The sequence below is a fragment of the Eurypyga helias genome, unplaced genomic scaffold, assembly GCF_000690775.1.
Source record: "Eurypyga helias isolate BGI_N326 unplaced genomic scaffold, ASM69077v1 scaffold13734, whole genome shotgun sequence".
Taxonomy (NCBI): Eukaryota; Metazoa; Chordata; class Aves; order Eurypygiformes; family Eurypygidae; genus Eurypyga; species Eurypyga helias.
The window spans coordinates 12,434-33,814 of NW_010244411.1; the positions used below are offsets into that span (position 1 = coordinate 12,434).

The 21,381-nt window shown below is 37.5% G+C and overlaps 1 protein-coding gene across 1 annotated transcript in view; it reads left to right on the forward strand.

The window, feature by feature from the left end:
- Positions 1-19,978, forward strand: part of LOC104508206 (AT-rich interactive domain-containing protein 4B-like) — a gene marked incomplete at its 5' end in the record, with an annotated part of 31,320 nt that extends 11,342 nt beyond the window's left edge. Inside the window, 11 exon segments of the mRNA XM_010149747.1 lie at positions 1-24; positions 2,348-2,439; positions 4,674-4,812; positions 8,513-8,592; positions 9,933-10,006; positions 10,836-10,981; positions 15,789-15,861; positions 17,002-17,096; positions 18,213-18,310; positions 18,518-18,785; positions 19,802-19,978. The exon segment at positions 1-24 is cut by the window's left edge and continues 30 nt beyond it. Of these exon segments, the coding sequence (XP_010148049.1) occupies positions 1-24; positions 2,348-2,439; positions 4,674-4,812; positions 8,513-8,592; positions 9,933-10,006; positions 10,836-10,981; positions 15,789-15,861; positions 17,002-17,096; positions 18,213-18,310; positions 18,518-18,785; positions 19,802-19,978 (1,266 nt within the window).
- Positions 19,979-21,381: the final 1,403 nt, after the last annotated feature.

Below are 21,381 nucleotides of genomic sequence, written 5' to 3' on the forward strand. Positions count from 1 at the left end.
GAAAGACATTTTGCTGAAAGCGAGGTAATTGAAGACTTTTTATATGAAAACTTTTTATTTGGAAAAATATAAGAGCTATATTTTTAGTACCTCAATCTTCAGTATGTTATGTGCATCCATGCTACTAAAAATGGGGGTTATGTAAAATACATTCTGCAGGGTCTGGCTTATTCTTTTTAAAATAAAGAAATGGCACCAAATTGCATAAATTAAGAAATAAAATCAGCATTTTATATTTTTCTTATATTATTAATGGTTCATAGATTGTAGTTCATACAAAAACCAGTAATCAGACAACTACTTTGCCTTATTTTAAAAAACATTACCTCTAAGTATTCATTGGAAAAAATCAAAATACATGTTAGGTAAAAAAATTAATGTGTATCTTTGGATATAATTAAGTTATGTTGGGTTTTAGATAGATGATCATGTCTAATTTGTAATAGCTGATAAACTTGAAAGATCAGTACTTTACTTTAAAAGGCAAATTATAAATTGCTGTTACCTGTTAATCTGAAGACAGTTACCAGTTTTTTGAAGCTGATTCATGCCTTAGAGGTGTTTTGCATATTACAATATTCAGAAATTTGCAGCAAATTTCAAATAGCTGAAATTTCAGAATGAAGGTTATTCCTTCCTGTTATGTAAGGCAATCTGGGCTGATGGGTAGATTTATGTAAACATGTTAGCTTATTAGAAAGCTACTGAAGGCAGGGTTTTGGTTTTTTTCCCCTCTACATAAATATGCTTTCTTATCGAAATCAGCTGAGTTTGTTGTGCCTACTTACTGCATTCTTGTGAAGGTTCAGATAACCTTCTAGCATCTTGTCAGGATTAAATGCATGTGAAGAAGAGGGCCTAATTAGATGCCTAAATCTGCATTCAGATATAAATGCTGTAATTTTGAAGATTGTGTTATTCTTTCAATGAGCTCTTTGTTATTAATGATCAGCACTCCTGAAGATTAGATTAATTCTGTTCCATAAATGCTACTTTAATATGGTTTCAGGAGTATTACTTTATAGTAAGCAGGTTGAAAATTTTAGTCTATATATATTGCTTTGTGCAACCCATTTGGTTGAATGAGAATAATTGCAGATTATTTTGTCAGATTCAAAGAAACCTTACATTCAGGTGACTCCTACTTTTTATTTTATCATTCTTGTCATCTTAGCTTTTGATATCTTACCAAAAGTCACTGATAAGCAATTAATTGTCATTAGCCCTTAGTGAATGCATGTTGTGTGTTTCTAGTAATTATCTCATGATTGCGTGGGTATTCAGCAGGGAAAATTTCATCTCCAGTTTCTTTTGTAATTAGACCAGTGGCACATGATTGTCTTGTTCTGGTACTGCTTTAACTTCATCTCTGACTTCCCAAGTGTGTGGGATGGTTCAGTATGTCCACCACACTCAGAAGTGGTCATGCGTTTCCTTTAAGATTTAAGAGCCAGTTTTATTGTTTCTGTGTCCAGTTCTGACTGACACAGAATGCTTTTCAGATTCTTGTTGTTGTTTGGCATTTAAAAAGTCATACATGACACAGAAGTGTAATTTGGAGGGCCATGTTTACTTTGGAAGGCTTTATGACTTCTTTCAAAGAACAAGAACAAGTGCCTGTATGAATAACTCTGTGTACCAGGAGCCTTTAGATCTGCAGCGGTTATCATTTAAACAGATAACAGCAGTCTTGCGGAAAGAAGGCACTGCATATCCATGAAGTCCTTCTGATGATGCTTTAGTGTTCTCCCTGAATGACTTAAGTTTGTTCTTTCTCTCCCTCTTTTCTTGTTTTGATGCTACTATATATCAAGTAGCACCGTCTCAATTATCAATTGTTTTATAATCTTTCTTTCCCATATCAAATTATGAATTATTAACGAATACAATTAACTGGTGGTGTTTGCTGCTACTGAGTTGTCTTGCAGTTTTATTTCATAGGAGACCTTTGTTCATTTCTAAGTAGATGATTTGATGTTTAGTGTGATGATAGGACAGGCAGAAAATTCATTCTGCAGAGATGGAGTATCCCAGGTCAGCAGAATACCTCATACCTGTGCTTGAATGGTCCAAAGGCAGGACTTGCGGGAAGAATTGTCTATGTGTGTTGGATGAAAGTTGGTTATTTGGAGGTGGGTAGAAAGTGTTGGGGAAAAAACCTAAACCAAACCACATTACTTCGTTAATTTTATGATGTGATATCTCTGCTGTACTTCTGCATTTTGTGATGAGTGAGTCTCTCTACTGACAAAATAACTTTAACCAAATTATAGAAACTTATGGTTTGGAGAATTGTGTATGCCAAGTTTTTTATATGTGTATGTATATGTATTTTTCATTTCAACAGACGTTGGATCAGCTTCCACTCACAAATCCTGAACATTTTGGGACTCCTGTAATAGGAAAGAAAACAAACAGAGGAAGGAGATCCAATCATATGTAAGCTTAATATTTTTATATCTGTGCTGTCTGTGTTCAATTCTGAAGCTTTCAGTGTGCATGGACTTCTGTTAGCTGTATGTTCAGGCTTCTCTAATTCCAAAATCAGGAAGCTATATGAAAAGTGTTGTTCAGCACTCAGACTGAAAGTCAGTTTTACACGTATTGTTGCATGCTTGAATTACAAGTCTTCATGTAATCAGTATTTAAAATAGTACTGGATATAGGCAAGAGGTTTTTTTCTTTTTGTTATTTAGATTAAAAAAAAAAAGGCAGCATCCAAGTGGAAATGTGCTTTAAGCTATGTTCAGAAGCGTCTCTGTAGTAGAGTATTAGTTTGAGTCCAACATGTTTACAGTATTAAAACCATTACAATGCAGTCTGTCCAGCTGATATGAAGTCTTTGTAGAAGGTACCAGAAGCCTCATGTAGACCTTTCGTTTCTTGTTACAAGGTCTCTGAAGGGCTTTTAGAAATAGGTAACAGTATCATGGTTTGCAGCAAAGCTTATTGAAGGAAAAGCGAAGTTCAGGAGTAGTTAGGTGCTGAAATTCTTAGTATTTCTGATGTTGAAAACCGATGTTAAATACTTCACTGACAAACAACAAAGGTCAGTGGGAGTTTTTTGGGGTTTTTTTTGTTTGGTTGATTTTGGTGATTTTTTTTTTTTTAAGTTTTGAGGTGATAATGGGTGATGTGGAAAGGGAGTTTTCGTACTTGGACTACCCTTTCACGCTCTGTTTGATAGCTTGAAATAAATATTGCCCTATATATGTTGTGTTACTATAAATTTACTTAATTTTTGATTTAATAATTTGAGATGTATTGAGGGAAAAAGATGGAAGAAGCTGGCATATACCACAGAGAATGTAATTGCAGCATCCGTAGTATCTGTGATTGGGTTGTTGTCTTCTCTGTTTCTCTAACTATGCAGGACATTATTATGGCAGAAACAACACATCTTTCTTTTACCATTAATACTGACTGAACTGAGGAAAAAGACAAATTGCACAGATAGTGGTATAACTGAGCTAGGTTGCAGTGTCTGTAAAATAGTTCTGGCTTTCTTTGTAGTTCTTGACTTCTTTTTCTTCCCACAAGAGATACTTAATCCTCAGAAAGCAGACTGAAAGACTTCAATACTGTATTTTAAAAGAAATCACTATTTAAAAAAGGATGCTGGGGAAAAAAAACCCCAAACCAATAATGTTTTATCAGCACTGCAAATGACAACATAAAATTAGGGTGGGAAAAATGAAATGTAATAATTCACCTTAGAGTGTAAATCAGTTGTCTTCTGTTACACAAATGCTAACTGTGAGTTTTCTGTTAATACTGAACTTTGCTCAGAAGTAGTTATGTGAAAAATGGAAGAGAGCTTAGAATTCTGCTTGTTGGGCTCCTTGAACACGCTGTGTGTTTTCTGAGAATTAATCTTCTGAGTGACTAGTAAAAAAATAGATACCTACAGAGAGTCGAAGTGCTGCGCCTTTTTTTTTTTTTTTTTTAAATCAGTTGCAGGTAATTTTAGTTGGAGTACTTTTGTATGTCTAAACTCCACATATGGCTAAAACCAGGTGCAAGTTTGTACTGGAACAGTCAAAACAATGAACTTGTATCTTTTAAAATCAAAATGAATTTGTACCTTTGCCCATCTATTCCAACACTTCATTCAATGTGAAATTGAAAGAGTCATTGAAATGCTTCACTGCACATCTTCAAAGAACTCTTTCAGGATAGGTAGACAACTTTTTCTCTTTGCTGTTCATGTTCATAGCCCATGTTTCTTCTTCAGAGATTTGTCCTTTTTCAAAATAGCTTTTTATTTTGTATGGCCGTTAAAGTAAAGGCATAGAAAGATTAAGAGGGAAAAACAAAAGAGTTGAGCTTGGTGTTGGTCCAAAACTACAACTGCAACAGCATTTTTGAACAGTGCGTCACTAGGGCAGAATTCTTGCTTTGAATGTCCTGACAGTGTACTTCTGTTCCTCCATGTGGATGCATGATGGTGGTTTGTTTGGTTTTGCAGGTATTCCACATGGATGCACATTTCTGAGTTTGGAATGTTTGAGTTATTCTTGTAATATCCTTATAAATACTTCTGTTAATTTTTACCCTAAAACACTTAACAGGCAATTGAAGTCTCTTTATGCCTCTTTGACAATGAGCTTTGGATCTCCTGTTGTATAATAGGCAAGATTTGAATGGTTGGATTGTCTTTCTCTATTGTTTAGTCCTGAAGAAGAATCTTCATCCTCTTCCAGCGACGAAGATGAAGATGACAGGAAGCAAAGCGACGAGTTATTAGGAAAAGTTGTGTGTGTGGACTGCTTCAGTGTGGATAAAAAGAAAGCTCTGTGGTTTCCAGCCTTGGTAAGAGTTCCACTTTTATTTTCATTTTGTGAAGTTTCATTCATTTTCAGGGCACTAAAAGAAAGGATTTGGTTTGTGGTGTGGGGGTTTTTGGGTTTTTGTTTGTGTTTTGGGTTGGTTTTTTTTGTTTATTTGTGTTTTTTTTTTCTTTGGGTTTTTAAATTATTTTTGAAGGATTATTCTGCATTTTTATTATAATTTAATATTTTTTTTCAAATTGAACTGTATCATAATAGTCAAAGGAAATATATATGCAAATTTTTTATTTTCAAAAAGTGATTGCTAACATGGCTTTAGTTTTTTTCCAAACAGCCAGAGCTTGTTGACCTAATTGCAGCCCAACAGTGTGTTTAGTACTACTGAACTAAAATTTCGGGGCTTTTTTCCTAGGCTATTGCTTGTCGTTTTTCTGAACTACCAAGTTCTATCAAGGAAGAAAATATATAAAGCAAGTGGAAGGAGAGGGGACGTTTAGTGATTACGCAGATACTCTTTTTTTCTAGATTGAATATAAACACATTGAGTAATAAAATTAAATGTTTTTTCTTTGTTGCTGCAAAGAAGGGTAGGTAGTAGAGAATTGCCAATAAATTTCCTTCAAAATAACATCGTAATCTTTTAGTAAAAATATTTTCTATCTTCCTTTGGTCTGGCTTAAAGACATACTTTTTACAATAAAATTCTAATAAAATAGCACTGTTAGTCTAAGGATTGCATATAGATTGACACATTTGGAAATTAACGTATTTCCATATGTGGTATCTTCTAGTACCATGTTTTTTAATTTTTATTTTCTTATTAATTGTAAGTATTTGAATAATTTCTCCCTGGCAATGAAAGCTTAAAATGTTTATCTAATTTCAGGAAGTCTTGTGCTCTGCTTTTGAAAAGATGCCACACAGTAACATTTAACTCTCAGTGTGTGCAATAGCTCTCAGTTGCAACTTCCTACTTGTCACCTCCTGCATGTTGTAATGCAGTCCAGAGGCTTTTCAGTAGGACTTCTTTTGGAAAAGTTGGTGGGAGAGAATGAGTCACTGAAGTCCCTTTCACAACAAGGGTGAGGGCAGAATATACAGCAAGGAGATACCATATTATTGACAGATAGCTTGAAGAGAGGTTTTCAGTAATAGGCAAAAAACCAGAGCTGGTTCTTTACTGCAAGTTGGCATCAAGATTGATGCGGTATGGCCTACCTCACACTTGCATCCTGAGTGGTCAGAGTGGCATGAGCTGTTTGATGTCTAGCCCTCCTAGTCATGCACGTGAGGGGTAGCAGTTTCCATGGCATCCTCTCTGATGGGTATTAGGCTTGGTGAGACTCATGTAGACCCAGGATAGCTGTGGGTCAGACCTTAAAGATGAGCTGAATTGTTGGTTGTTCTCCTAAGGTATAAAGATACACACTGTTACTTCTTTGACTTTTATTTGGAGATTAGGATAGCTCATTCCTCAATGAAAGCTTCCTGCAATGAATGAGAAGCAGTAGGGGGATAAAGTTGGAGGGTGGAACTCGTTAACTCTGAATGGCTTATCCCAGATTAACTGTTATTTTAGTAATCAGGTTTATAGCTCTGCAAATAAACATCATATTGCACTTAACCTGAAAGGTTATACCAAAGAATAGATTTATGCCCCAAATTGCATTTTTTTTGTTCCTCTCCCATGTAGTTGTGTGTCTCCAGCCTTCTACATTGTGAGCTGCTTACCTCTGCTATATCAGCAAAGTAATTTTATCTTATTACTGGTAACTTTTGCTTTAGCTATTATGCTAATTATAGTCATGTGAATAATGGCATGAAAATTCATGTTTAATATGCTGATGAACACATATCCCAGAATTACTATCTGTGTACAGATATGCTTTGTGTATAAGCACAGAGGCCACTGTACAAGTTTATTATGGGAAAAGAACTTGAAGGATTAGTCTAAACCTTTACAGCAAATAACAGTTAAGACTGGTAGTGCAAATTGATTACTTTGGGTATTAGTTCTATAAATAGGTAGCCTGTCACTTATAAATGTAAAACTGTAGAGGTCTAAATTTGGTAAAAAATTATTCTGAGGACTCAGTGATTGACTGCATTGGTTTAATTCTGCATGTGTGGATTTGGGGGTGGCTGGGGTGGGGGGTGTGTGTGGGGCTGGGGTGGGTTGAGAGTAATGGCTAATTGTAATTGTAAAAAGGCCTGGCAGTTGCTCCTTATGTCAGATAGTGTGATTTAGTAAGCCTTATAGCATTGCTTAGTTTTAGTGTGTGTTTAAAGGCTTTTGGAAGGTGCAGTGAGGAAATGTGCTTGCAGCATTTTCAGAAAACTGAGTTTACATAGGATCGTCTTTGACATCCTCCCATAACTCCAGTGGAGTTTGTTTTGCAAGGAAATTGAAAAAACGTGGTTCGGGCAAAATTGACGTGATGTTGTTTGATGTAAAAGCACTAGATGAGGTTGTAAACTGTTTTCCAACCTCTGAGTGGATTTCTGACAAAGATCTTGATGCTTCTAGAAGAGCAATAGCTAAAGCCAGAAGGGCCTTTTTCCACCTTCGGAGAGCTAGGAGATTGCACCTCTCTGTTTCAAGTGGGGGATGGTTGTCGCAGTTTTGGTATTAAAACACTGTTGCAAACTGTATCTCAAGCTACATTTCAGTTAGTAAGTTATAGTTGTGTAATTTCTGTGAGGCTATAGAATGCCTTGAATTTGGAGACGTAAGCTGATAGGTTTTGTTTTTCTTGGGAAGGATATTTGGCCCATACATGCAACTCTCTCCAAATTGGATGGAACTTTTGACTTTACTGATGTAAGGAGGAAAAACAACTTTTGCCATGCAGTATCTTTGTGTGTTTGGCAGAAAAAGTAGGACTGAAAGCAGTTGGTGTGAGAGAGGAGAGGTATTTTCCAGGGCTAAATTAGGGCTGCCATCATTTGCTGCTGCTTGGGGTTTCGTAGCAGCCAGCACTTTAACTTTCAGTGAACTACCCATGTTTTGAGGGGAGAGAGATGAGTGACGGGGAGGATTGCATTTCTGTTCTCTAACTTTGTAAATTCAATGTATATATATTATTAAATTCCTGAAGCTTTTTAATTTGTGACTTGTATACTAGTTTAACAAAACTTAAACAGATTTTAAAATTGCAACAAATAATTAATATGTTGCCTCAGTGCTAGACTTGATTAGTTTAGATCTTGAATTCAGGAACATGTTGTAATACTCGTATGCGGGGCACTCTTCTCTCCTAGGTAAATAACACTATGAATCCTCCATTATAAAATTTCATTTCATAATTCCTGCGTCTTTGTTTTTGAAACTGTGGGTGATTACATCCTCACAATTTCTGGATGTTTTTTGCGATGGGGTCTTTAACTCAGGTGGCAGCACTTAGTGGAAATTGTGGCCTTTAGGCTGAGGAGCAGAATAAGCTGTAGTAGCACGACAGGTGCTTGACTTTTGTCAGAATGCTGTTCTTACGTATGTCTCTGGCAGGAACCGTCAGTTCCCTCCAGGAAGCAAGCATGAAGTCAGGCCTTCAGTAATTTCAGGAGGTCATCACTCCTTTGTTTTGAGGGATTTTAGTTGCTCTCATCTCAGCGTTGCTAAGAAGAAATGAGCCCAAAGAGTTTTTGAGATACATTATTATACAGTATCATTCTCTTGTTTTTCCTTTTTTACTCTAAACTTTGTGTTTGTAATATCTTTTCAGGTGGTTTGTCCTGATTGTAGTGATGATATCGCAGTGAAAAAAGACAATATTCTCGTCCGCTCTTTCAAGGATGGCAAATTGTGAGTAGGAATGTAGAGGTTGATAATGGAATAAAATCTATACCATACAAGTGGGGTGTGTTGGGTAAAGTATTAATAACATCAGTAAGTTCAATAAGTTTCTGCCAAGATTTTTCTGATGTTTAGAAAACTCTTAGCAGCCTATATTTTGATTAAATTACTCTTGAACTGTGTCACTATTAATAATGTCTTAGTTTTAATTTCAATGTTACAATGGTAGCAAAGACTTTATTTCTTGACCTAAAGAGTGGCCTGAGATTGTTTCCTGCTCTGATTGGAATACAGCGCTGCTTTTCAGAGATGTGGCCATAAGATGATCCAGCTACAGAAGGGGATGGGTGGGGGTGTGCATACACATGTGCATATACCACACACACCCCCCAAAACCTCTTTTTTTGAGGTAGCAATGCATATGTTTATCTCGGTCTAGACTACAACTGCAGAGTCTGATGTTCTTTGAAAAGAGCTGTAGTGCTACTCAAATTAGTAAAGAAAACAAAGCAACCTAGAAAAGCAAGATTGTGTGGTATTTGCAATAAAATAAGAAACTCCATGCTTTTAAGCTCAATGTTGGTCAGGGAAAGGGAGTAGGTGGATGACAATAGTATGGTCTTTTCTAGTTGTTTGGGGTTTTTTTAATTTATTTTACATGTTGCAGCTGTTTATTCTGCTTGGTTCAGTTTAACAGAGTCCTTTAGCAGAAAGGATATTGAGATATTTAATAGTTTCACTGTGATTTAATTACTTGGCCTAGGCTGTCGCTCTAACAGTTGATTCAGCCGTCAATGCATGCCACTGGAGAAACACACCTAAGCATGTGCGCTCACAAGCACATACCCCTCAGCCCCCCAAAACTGCAGTTCAGATTTTGCTTCCTCGGATATAGCCACAGTAGAAATTACAAACTGCTTTGTTCTTCCAATTTGGAATTCTTTCATTTCATGCTGACAATTTAGGGTAATATTCATTTATATTTTAAGCAAGGTAGGGTTTTGTTGTTTGTGGGTGAGTAGTAGTTACTTGCTAAATTAATACAGGGTTTTTGTTATGTATATTTGGGAGATTCCAGAAACTACCTGTTACAGGATGAAGAATGCTTTCTTTAATATGCAGTGAATGCATATGGATGGTTTAACAAAATTGATGTAGAAATCTTGTTTTTAATCTACTAATTGATTAATGTTGTACCAGACTAACTCTGTAGAATTGTCAAGATACACTTCATAGGCTTCTGCTGTATGTTTAGTGTGCTATAGTCTTCGTAATAGCTCTGTATTATACCATAAATATAGCTTTAAAATATTTAATTTTTTCTTTTTATTATGTTCTAAATAATCTAGTGTTTCTGTGCCAAGAAAAGATGTTCGTGAGATTAGTGAAACTTCACCAAAGCCTGACGCTTTGTTAAAACAAGGTAAAAAAACCTGTCGGTTGGAAAACTCATGTATGTATTTACTTCATTATATAAATTGGGCCAAATTTAGACTAGATTGGTTCATGTCTTCAAAATTCTAAAATAGAGGATCTCTTCCTATAGCATAATATATTGAAGGAGAACACTTCTGAAAATCTAAAGGAACTATTGAAAAAAACCCCAAACAAACAAAAACCCCCACAAAACTAAAACATGATTAAAACGTTTTCTATTGCACTTGTTTTAAATATAGACATGCCAAACAGAGGATATCGTCATACAGCGCACCCTGGCTTTACAGGTTATTTATTCTTTGGCCTTTTGCATTAGACCTTCCTGTTAGTCTCACCATAGTAACCTAATACTTACAAGTAAGTTGCCTTTATGCAGTCTGAAGTAGCTGGAATTGGGGATTCATTTGAAAGCTTGTGTGATCAAACTGTTAGAATTAGCTTGTGCTCCTTCTCCCCATTCAATATACATAAAGCACAGTGTAAACCTGTTACAGTAGTGGTTCTCTTGAAGTTTCATAGGTGCCCTAATACAGAAGATCCTTACTTGTGTCTATCGTCAGAAATGTGGTAATAAACCTAATATAGGTCTGAATAACTTGATGTGCAGAGAACACCAGGCCAGTTTGTCTGGGTAAAACAAATAAAGGATGGACGGGTGGTTGTTGAGGTTCTTTGAATTTAGGGGTGGAATTGTTAATTAGCAGTCTTTGCTGCTTCTCCCCTTCCCCTATACCCTTGACTACTGTTTTTTTGATTAAAACGTTTGGTCAAAGTGATACTTCCTGCAGTGCTAACAAATGCTGCTTCTTTTACAGCTTTTGACCAAGCCCTTGAATTCCATAAAAGCAGAACTGTTCCTAGTAACTGGAAAACAGAATTGAAAGAAGACAGCTCCAGCAGTGAAGCTGAAGAAGAGGAAGAGGATGAAAAAGAAAAAGAGGATAACAGCAGTGAGGAAGAGGCAAGTGAAGTTAGTAAAAGGCTGTAGTATTAACTAGGTTTTGTTAACATTTGGGAACATCTAGCATGTTAACATCGGCAACATTATTGCCTTTCAGCTATCAACAGAGAAAGAACATTTGATATGAAAATATCATCCTGAAAATGTAACAAATATCTTTGGGTCACTAAGAAAAAAAACATGTAGTCAAAAGACTGAGTCATTAGGAACTACTAAAAAATAGAAATTTAAAACTCAAAGGATTATCCTGTTCTAGAAACTTTCCCATGCTGATCTTACTGCTGGGGCAGAAGGGGTTGCAGGATCTACTAGGGACTGAGCAGGCTGAAGAAGGGTAGATTATTTGGTGTCTGCTGTCACATGCATATTGTTTTTTCTAAAAGAAAAAAGGTTCCTTTTACTTGTGTGTATTTCTAAGTGGAACTGACCTGCCAGCTGTTAAATGTCTGGCTGTCTTCTAACAGGAAAGTTCTGTGTAGCTAAAAATAAAAATTTCTTAGTTGTTCCTGGTAAAGGATATGTGGTGCTTGAACTATTTTTGATACTTTAAAACAAAGATCTCTTTCTGTTTTCTTTAAAAATATCGGCAATTCTGTCTTGCAACTGCATATGCATCCAGACTGGCCTTTTCTTTGCACATGCTGTTTCAGTATTAGAAGGCAAAGGAGGGTTTTTTTACTGATGCAGAATTTGGGGTTTCTTAGGATGATACTAATTCTTGGACTGTAATGTCCATCATGGCCCATTTGTGTTTCCAGTTTCTAGTTTACTCTCCCTCCAAAGAAACAGTTGTTGCCCTTCTATAATAATGCAGCATGTTGTAGTGTGCAGAAAGGTGTGTAGTTGCCCTCCCTAGTTTGTCTTGCATCTGCTTTATTATATATTAGGACAGGGTTGATTTATTTTCCCCTTTGTGGCCATGGAGCGAGTTCTGTCCATACTAAAATCATGCTACCTTAAATAGCTGCTCACATAAATGATGATAAACTTTTCTCCTGGCTATAGAGCTAGTACCCCAGTACTTACCTGTGACTTACATTCCAAGCCACAAAGAAGTTTGTTACTTTCTGCATAGGAGCTCCATCTGAGGAGGCAGCTCTAAGCTGCTACTGACCTGTGTTCTTGACATATTTGAAAAACAAACTAGGCTGATGTGGCCCTGTTGTTGACGATTCCTCTGTTGTGTGTCTGTCACCTCGTCCTCCTTCCCCTTCTACCTTACCCTTTTCTGCCCCCAAATTTCCTACAGCTGTAGGTCCTCTTGTAAACCAGACATTGCAAGTAGTTTGCACTGGTTTTTCCCTGTTCTAGTTGTAGAAAACGGAGTTTACTGGTTTTGGAGTGGTGTAAAGCGAGAGATTTTTAAACCTTTAGATAATAACCAAGAAATCAGAGTTGTTCTACCACTCTTTTATCCTGGTCTGCTGAAGAACAGCCTCAGTACAAGCTATCTCTCTGACTACCCTGATCTAAAGAAGCAAAAGAACTTTCAATCAAGACATTAGCCTGTGCACTCCTCTTCCACCTTTCTTCTCTCTCTTCTCCTGGAAGTATGAAGTCATAGAATCATAGAATGGTTAGGGTTGGAAGGGACCTTAAAGATCATCTAGTTCCACCCCCCCTGCCATGGGCAGGGACACCTTCCACTAGACCAGGTTGCTCAAAGCCTCATCCAGCCTGGCCTTGAACACTTCCAGGGATGGGGCATCCACAGCTTCTCTGGACAACCTGTTCCCGGGGCTCACCACCCTCTCTGTGAAGAATTTCTTCCTGATATCTAAGCTAAACCTCCCTGATTTCAATTTAAACCCATTACCCCTTGTCCTATCACTACAGGCTCTTGTAAAAAGTCCTCTCCCAGCACCCTTGTAGGCCCCCTTCAGATACTGGAAAGCTGCAGTGAGGTCTCCTCGGAGCCTCCTCTTCTCCAGGCTGAACAAGCCCAATTCTTGCAGCCTTTTGTCATAGGAGAGGTGCTCCAGCCCTCTGATCATCCTCGTGGCCCTCCTCTGGACTCGCTCCAAGTGGTCAATATCCTTCTGATATTGAGGGCTCCACAGTTGGACGCAGTATACCTCATGCTTGGTTTTCTAACTGTCTATTCTTTTCTCCCAGCCTTCTGTCCAGAAAAAAATGAAGAGGAAAGAAGAAAATGAGTGGAAATAATTTTATTTCACAGCTGGCTCTGAGGCTTGAAGAGAGGGGCTTTTGAATCTTTTAGTTGTGGTGGTACTCAAAATCTGTGTCTGCCCCTTATCACTTTTTCTGTCACTAGGGTTTGAGGGCTGTTCTCTGATTTGTTTTGCAACAGCCAGTAATGCAGTAGACTGAAATTCCCATCAACAGTGGAATTCTAAAGGAGAAACTGAACTGGTTTGGGTCTTTAATGGTTGTCATGGTCTTTCTCTCAGTATGTCCTCCCTGGGGGTTGTGGCTCTGGCATACCAGAAGATAGAGTTTCATTTATTCACTCATCTATTTATTTAAGATTTCTTAGGAGACTGCAAAGATGTGAAGCAGAAACTTTGCCACCTCACCATGCTCACAAGTTCATTCTGCCTCTTCAAGCAGGAGACTATCCAGCTCTGATCAAAAGTTGCAAAGCCCAGTTTGCAAGGGGCTATGCTCTGCTTAGTGTTGGGGAACCAAGGACTTTTTTGTGCTCAGCACAGTTCTGAGCTCTCAGAGCAGGTTCATGTCCAGCCAGGGACATGATGAAGGTTCGTACCTATGCAGGTTGATTTGCAGTCTTTATATAGTGGTCATTCCCTCACTACTTTTAGGTGAAAAAATCAGTCTTTTGCTACAGTGTTTGCAAATATTTTACCTTGAACCCTTTGTACACGTTCTCTCTAGCTCTTCTTAGTTTCATGTGACTTTGTATGAGCTAGTCTTTCCATGTGCTAGACACGATCTCATCTCAGGCAAGTGTTTTGGGATTTACTGTGACATCTCCTATGGTAATTTCTTCTCCATTATCAGGTCTTTCAGTCACCTACTGAACTAGGAGGCTTCTAATGTTCAAGAAAACTACATGTCAGATGTGGGTGCCACTAGGTTTGCTTTATTAACAGCTCGGAGTTGGGCCACCACCTCAGCGCGTGGCAAATGGCCCAAGGTCTCGCACATTTTATATACTGTTCAATCAATACCCATTACATAAGGTCCGAAGTCTTTGTATATTTCCACTCAGCCTTTCAGTCCCCAAAGTTCATCGTTTATCAAAGACCATCACAGTGACCTGTCTCAGCTGTATTCTTCTGTCGGGTTCCAATTCTTGTTTCACTTTCAGGGTCTTCTTTGGGTCTGGTCGGGTTGCTGTCTCTGTAATCGCTCTTCTGCCGTTTGTCTTGCACAATTCTGAGAAAGACTGCAAGATGTACTCTTAAGGGTTTAGCTAAAGCAAGAAGTTTCTACCCATTAACTTCATTTGTCTAGCAAAGGACCTGTGCTTAATTAATTAATCACTGTTTGTTGAAACTGTGTCTACTTGATTAGCTTGACTGTGTTTTAAACTAGCCTGGGGTGGCTCTATACAAGGAGCAGGTTGAGAGCAAACATTCTAGGCCTGTTGAGCAGTATTTCTGCACTTTTTACAAGACCCAAAACCTACACTAGAGGCTATAAAAATTCTTTTACACTAAAATAGAGGAAAAGTCTTTTTTCCCCCTTTTTTTTTCTTCTGTCTCCTCAGTGGTCTATGGCATGTGTGCCTTCTCTCTACCTGACTTTGAGCAGTTTTTGCAGCCTCCTCGTTTTGTTGGGTTTTTTAACATTATTTTGTGCCTTTAATCTCCTGGCTGTAAAGCAGCATCTTCTTCTCAAACAGAACCTGTGGGCATGGTCTTGTTTCTTTGTTATCCACCTGCAGATTATTCTAGTGCTTTCTAGGAGATAAAGAAATCTCACTGGTGGCCCTCAGGCCATGAACCAGAACAAAAAAAAGAAGCTCTTGAATATGTCACTGCAGGCTTCATATATATATAGGTGCTCCTATCCTTTATATATATTCACACACACTCCTGTAGATACATAGATGCTTCTACATATCATAGCTCTTTATAGATCTATAGGTGCTGGTATCCTATATATTTGACATGCAAATCCTCTCTACTCTTTTAAGAAGAGGAGTGTTGCCTTTATTTTCCTTGGTGTATTTTTTTTTTTCAAGTGGAAAAGACTGGAAAATGGCCTTCCTTTCCTTTACTAAATCTGACAGTATGTAGAAGAGTTGACAAAGACCCCCTCTTCTAGTGCTGGGCTATGATACTGTGTGAATTTTGTGTTGCCAAAAAAATTGTCTGTTGTTATATTTCAGTTCTGGGGCTGGTCCTTCTCAACATGCGTTCGGCTGGTACCCCACGGCAGTATGCAAGCACCACTTTCTCTTTCGCTTCATCCCTCCAAGTAACATGGCATATCCAGGCATCAGAGAGTCACTTAACTGCAGTAGAAACAGGCTTGAGATCTCTGATACAATCTCTTGATCGTTAATAGCACTGTGTCCCGGGCTTTCTGCATAAATGGACATCTTGATGTATGGTGTCACTTCAGTGATCAATCGAAAATGCAATTTCAGTGTGTTTTTACAGTTACTGTTACATATTTTTGAAAAACTTTCTGTAGTTTATGAAACTTGCTTCCATGTGGCGTAGCACTGAAGGTGTGTGTCTCTGTGTAGTATCCTGTTGCTGACTACAGTAAAACAAACTTGAACATTTGAACCAAGGATTTCACTGCCATATGTTTTTTAAGGGCTGTAACTCAAGACTGGTGATGATTTTCTTGTGTGCATTACTTCAAACAGGAGGAAATAGAGCCATTTCCTGAAGAACGAGAGAACTTTCTTCAGCAGCTATACAAGTTCATGGAAGACAGAGGTAGGCATTTTAATCTTCGACTTGTAGAAGCTGAAGATAGATGTATTGCTTATAAGTAATGTAGAGAATTGAGTAGGTAAATTAGTAGTGCTTTGCAGTTCCGTTTTGGGAACAATGAGAACTGTATTCACTGCTCCTGGCTTCCCTGCTGTTTAGAAGAGAAGCCTGGCACTTGACTCTGCTCCTAAAATACAGTCACTTGATTTCAGAAATGAATGGATAGTACCCCATATATCCTTGTATATTCACTGCTCTGTGTTTATAGTGTGTATAATCAAACATTTAGTATCCTCAGTCATATTAGTGTATATGCTCAGTTTAATAACTTTAAAATACTTAAATAAAATGTACACTCTATCACTATCTTGGATCATGGAAAAAAGCATTAACTTTATGCTAGTTTTCTTGGGTGAATCTTGGTCAGTTAAGCATTATCAGTAATGTAGATTGAAATGTTTTTAAAAGCAAACACCATTTATTATATTCAGCCTTTATCAGGTATTTGTACAGTGGCTGTACTTTTTCTTGCAGGGGTGAGGGCGTTTATGTTTAAATTTAGTATTATAGTTTGTTAAATTAGTGTCTTTATAATTACGTGCAAAGACGATTTGAAGAACTGTTTACAAGAGTGTGGTAGCTACTGCTAGTACAGTAGCATAGGAAGTTTCAGCTCTTCAAAGCATTGTGGGATTTGTTCCTGGGGAGGGGGTGTGGGTGTTTCTTTGGTTTGGTGTTTTTTTTGTTTGGTTTTGTTGGTGGTTTTTTTTTTGTTTGTTTGTTTTAATTTTTATTGTAGTAAGAGGACTGCGCTGGTATTTTTAGATGTAATTGTTTCAGTGGATGAAGTAAAAATATGTATAATCTAGGTAGCAAAAAAAGTTGCATCATTTGTGCATGTTCAGTAGTTTATGGAAGAATGAATATGTAGGAATTAAATCACTTTACTGAACTCCAAGAAAAATGGGTTAAGACTCTTGATTTTGTTTAGTTTCATGAAGAAGTAGTACTAGATGCTTGAGTTGGTCAGGGGAAGTGGTTTACAATACTGTATTGAATAGTGTAGCAGTGCATATTATGTGGATTTCATGGTATGCAGAAAAAGATATTTCAAAACATTGCCATCACTGTCTTTGTTCACAGGGACTCCTATTAACAAACGACCTGTATTAGGATACAGAAACTTGAATCTCTTCAAATTATTCAGACTTGTGCACAAGCTTGGAGGATTTGATAATGTGAGTATTAGTATGAAGAGTGTTCCAGACCCGTAAACTCAGAGCATGCTCTTTATTTTTAGGTAGTGATAAGGAAGAATCTTACACGGGAGCTCTAGACATACGAAAATTGAATACTACAGCTACGTAAGACACCCTATAGCTCTGAAAAACATGCTTTAAGAGGAACCAGAAACTAAATATTCTATAAATTACGTATCTACTCAGCATGCTTAGTTATTGCTGCATAATATCAGCATGTGTGTTTTTGTGGTATTTCAAGCAATGTTTGTCTGATAGAAGTTGTTAGTTTGGAAAGCAAAATAAGTCAGTGCTCAATAAAATCTCAAAGACAAGTAATCTAGTTTAAGGTCTGATGGGAGGCCCTTAATTCTTATCTATTCTGAGCAATGCATAGAAGAATGTGCTAACTGGGATTAGTGGGATTGGTCTTGGAGCAGTAATTGAAGCATATGGAATTCATGGCCAAGCAGATTCTGTTACTGCTTTGGACTGTTTCCCATAAATTTAGCCTGTCGGTTGAGGAGGTATGTTGGTGCAGTGACACCTTTCTGATATACAAGAGAGGATCTTGTGCTTGGGTGTTGCAGTACATCTGCTTTACCTTCACAGATGGTTAGAAATGAGCATATCACACTGTCACAAAACTTAGACACCAAAGGACATAATGAAAGAGCAGTAGCCAGTGTATCTGGTGCAGTACTGCTATGGCTGAGTATTGTTAATGCTTGGAATAAATTGGAAATGAAAAATTAAAATTCAATTTCTGATAGGTAAGAATTATTTTTAATATAAAATAAAAATTACATACTGATTTTTCTGATACTTGGTTTTTTTTTTCCTTTGTTTTATTACCACCTGGAGAGGAAAGCCTGCTGTGGCTTATTGAAATGCAGAAATCTTAAATTGCTTCAAGTAGTTACATTAGCCTATGGTTTGCATTGTAGCCTATTGTTTTCATTTGAGTGAAATACTCTGTGTGTGATAAATAGTAATTTTTTAGATCGGAGGAAATTACTTAATTATTTTCCAAAGTTGTAAACTTTGTCAACTTAGTCTTTTTTTTTTGTGTCAGTGCGTTAAATCAAAAACCCCGTAATTTCGTTTTCTTTACAGATTGAAAGTGGAGCAGTGTGGAAGCAAGTTTATCAAGATCTTGGAATCCCTGTATTGAATTCAGCTGCAGGATATAATGTTAAATGTGCATACAAAAAGTAAGTAACAAAGCTGTGAAGTTTGTGCTAAAATAGCACTAGAAAGTACTGAAGTGATCCCGTGGCAGTGGTATTACACGTAATGTCCATAACGTCTTGGTTATAATACAGCATTGTAGGCTTTAAACATTATGTTTAGCTTCTGCTACATAGCCTATTCTTTCTTGAAACAAACTTGCTTATTGCAAGCAATTTTTTTTCTTTTAGATATCTCTATGGTTTTGAAGAGTATTGTACATCAGCTAACATTGAATTTCAAATGGCATTGCCAGAGAAAGTGACAAGCAAGCCTTGTAAAGACTGTGAAAAAGAAAAAGAATTGAAGATGCGTGAAGAACCAGAGCAGGATGTAAAAGAAATAAAAGTGGATAAGGAGGAGCGCAAGCAGGAGGAAGTAGCCATAGTACAACAAGAAGAAAAAAAGCTAGCTGAGAATGATAATGAAAGTAAAGAAAATGATAAGGCCTCTGTTCTGGTAAAATATTTTAATGTTCATGATATATCCTGTTTGTAAAGTCAGGTGTGTTGATAACCATGAGTTCATGCCAAGATTGAAATCTCCATAATGGATTTTAAAAGACAAACATGTGCTGTAAACCTAATTCAGAACAACACATTTGAGCCGTATTTACCTCTAGGTGTCTGGTTTAGGGGATCATGGTGTCAAAATATCTGACTTGTTAGGAAGCAGCTGCAACATTCCACTTGTTTGGGGGCTTCCCAGGTCAAATGGAGACTAATTAGCATGCAGATTAATCCTAATCTGAGTAATGCATGCTCAGAGCTAGCTACAGTGCTGATACTTTTATTTTGCATTTGGCCGTGCTTTTAATCCCTCAGAATCTTGCTTTTACTTTTCCGCTCCAGTGAATCCACTGAAGCTCTACAAAGACCTGGACCATATGATGTACGCAGTGGTCTAATATAGTTCAGTGATCCAGAGAGACAAATGTTTACACCTTTTAAAAATCCAGTGTTGACTTCAAGGTTTTAGCAAAGGAAGTCTGGGGCGGTAACCTGAAGTGCTGTGCTGTGCAGGTGTAGCCGTTTGCACTGGAAGCGGCGTAGCTTCTCGAGTTAGTGTGCAACGCAACAGTAATACTGACTGTAACTGGCAGCCAGTCCTGGCTTGTCTGCTGGTGCTGACTCCGGGGTGAATACCAGGTGGGCCAGCATCTCTGCATCCTGAGTGAAAACATACCCTGTGAAGTGTTCATCTTAGGGATTGCTTTGCAGTTCAGGTCTGAGTGCTGCATGGCTATATCATTGTGATGAAACCAGCTAAGACGCTGGCTGCAACTGCGAAGTCTATTATGTTTAGTTTGAGATTTTCAGAAGGGAAAAGAGCGTAGGTGCTGTAATTTTAAAACAAGCCCTAGACTCTATGGTTTGGATTTTTTTTTTTCTCATCTGTGTGTTTTGTCTGTCTTTTCTTAAATCCTTTGTATTTTTATTTCACCTTGTAAGCTAACTAAAGGTTTATTATCCTAGGGAAACAAAAAAAATCTGCCAGATTCTGCGTATACTCAGCCTGATCAAGAAAAGGACTTAAATGTAATCAAAACTGAAGATGAAACCAAACTAGAAGACACAGAGGAGGAGAGGATTAAAGAAATGGAAAATCCTACCGTAAATGCAGACACTGAAGAAAAAGAAAAATCAGGGTAAGTTACTCTGTTTATAATCAGCTAAGGCATCTGATGTGTGTTCATTAAATTTTACTCTTGTAATCTGAACTTTGAATCAGACGTCCCTGTTGTGATTTAGACTGCATCTTACAGAAACCTGTGTGATCCTAACTTTGTCGTGGTTAGTGCCCTTGAAGTTTGTACATCTAATCTAAAAAAAAAAAAAAAAGGCACAGCTGCTCAAGTTTTTACAGGGTCCAGGCCTAAATATTTGTAAGGTAAGTGAGCAAAAAAACATAGAAAGCACAAGTGACTATTTGATTTAAGATAAAAATACTGAAGCCACTGCCAAGTAGTGTTTACTTAATTTTGGTACAAGTATATTCTAAACTTGCTGTTTCCAGCTTTTGCTGTTGGACAACAGTGTGTTTTGGGTAACACAGGAAAAGATGGAAGTACTTTGCATTGCTCAGTAACAGCTTTGCCATTGAGTGGCCATGGTACTTAGAGGAGTTGCTTGTGCAGTCCTTCAGACAGGAGTTTTGGTAGTCAGAGACTGAAGTGATAGCGAAGCTCAGGGGCATGTAACCAATGGGTGTGTGCAGGTGATCTCTCATTCCTTTATGGAATGGGCAGGTTTTCCTGTTTCAGTGCCAAAAATAAAACCAAATGCTTTTCAGCAGCCACACAAAAAATAGGAAGTTTACAACAACATAGTCCTTGCTAATCCCCAGTGTGTTAACATTTTGTATTCTTGCAATAGGGACCCTCTTAGAGTATGCTTTCATGTGATCAGAACACAAAAATGGCCATGATGACACCTTACACTTTCACAGCAATCTGTGTATCCAGGATGGGTATTTTGTGCTTAATACCAGCTGTTGCCTGGCCACTAATTCCTGTGTTCATTCTAGCAATCTTTGCTGTTTAGGAGATCTGCTGTCTTCATCTGCTGTCTAAATATCATTAACTTTTAATGCTTTTTTAAGAGTTGTGACAGAATGCCGTAGTTCAGTGTATTAATTTCTAATTCGTCAATAATAGTTCTTTTTTATTTTAGTAAGGGTTTTGATTTCCATATCACAGATTCTGAAAGGATCCTTCTGTAAAATATTTTGTCTTCCTAAATATTTTCAGTGAGATTGTTTGCACTTCTGTAACTCAGGAATGCAGAATACAGAAAAATCAGGTTTATCTGAACTCAGTTACAGCCTTTTCTCTGTAGATGTGTTTTCATTTGTATCTCTGCTGGTTTTGGCTGGGATAGTGTTTATTTTCTTCACAGTAGCTAGTATGAGCCTATGTTTTGGATTTGTGCCGACAAGAATGTTGATAACATTGAGGTTGTTGGTTGTTGCCAAGCAATGTGTATGTTAAGTCAAAGGAGTTTTTCAGTTTCTCATACTGCACCTGTATCCCAGCTGCTTCTCTACAAGAAGCTGG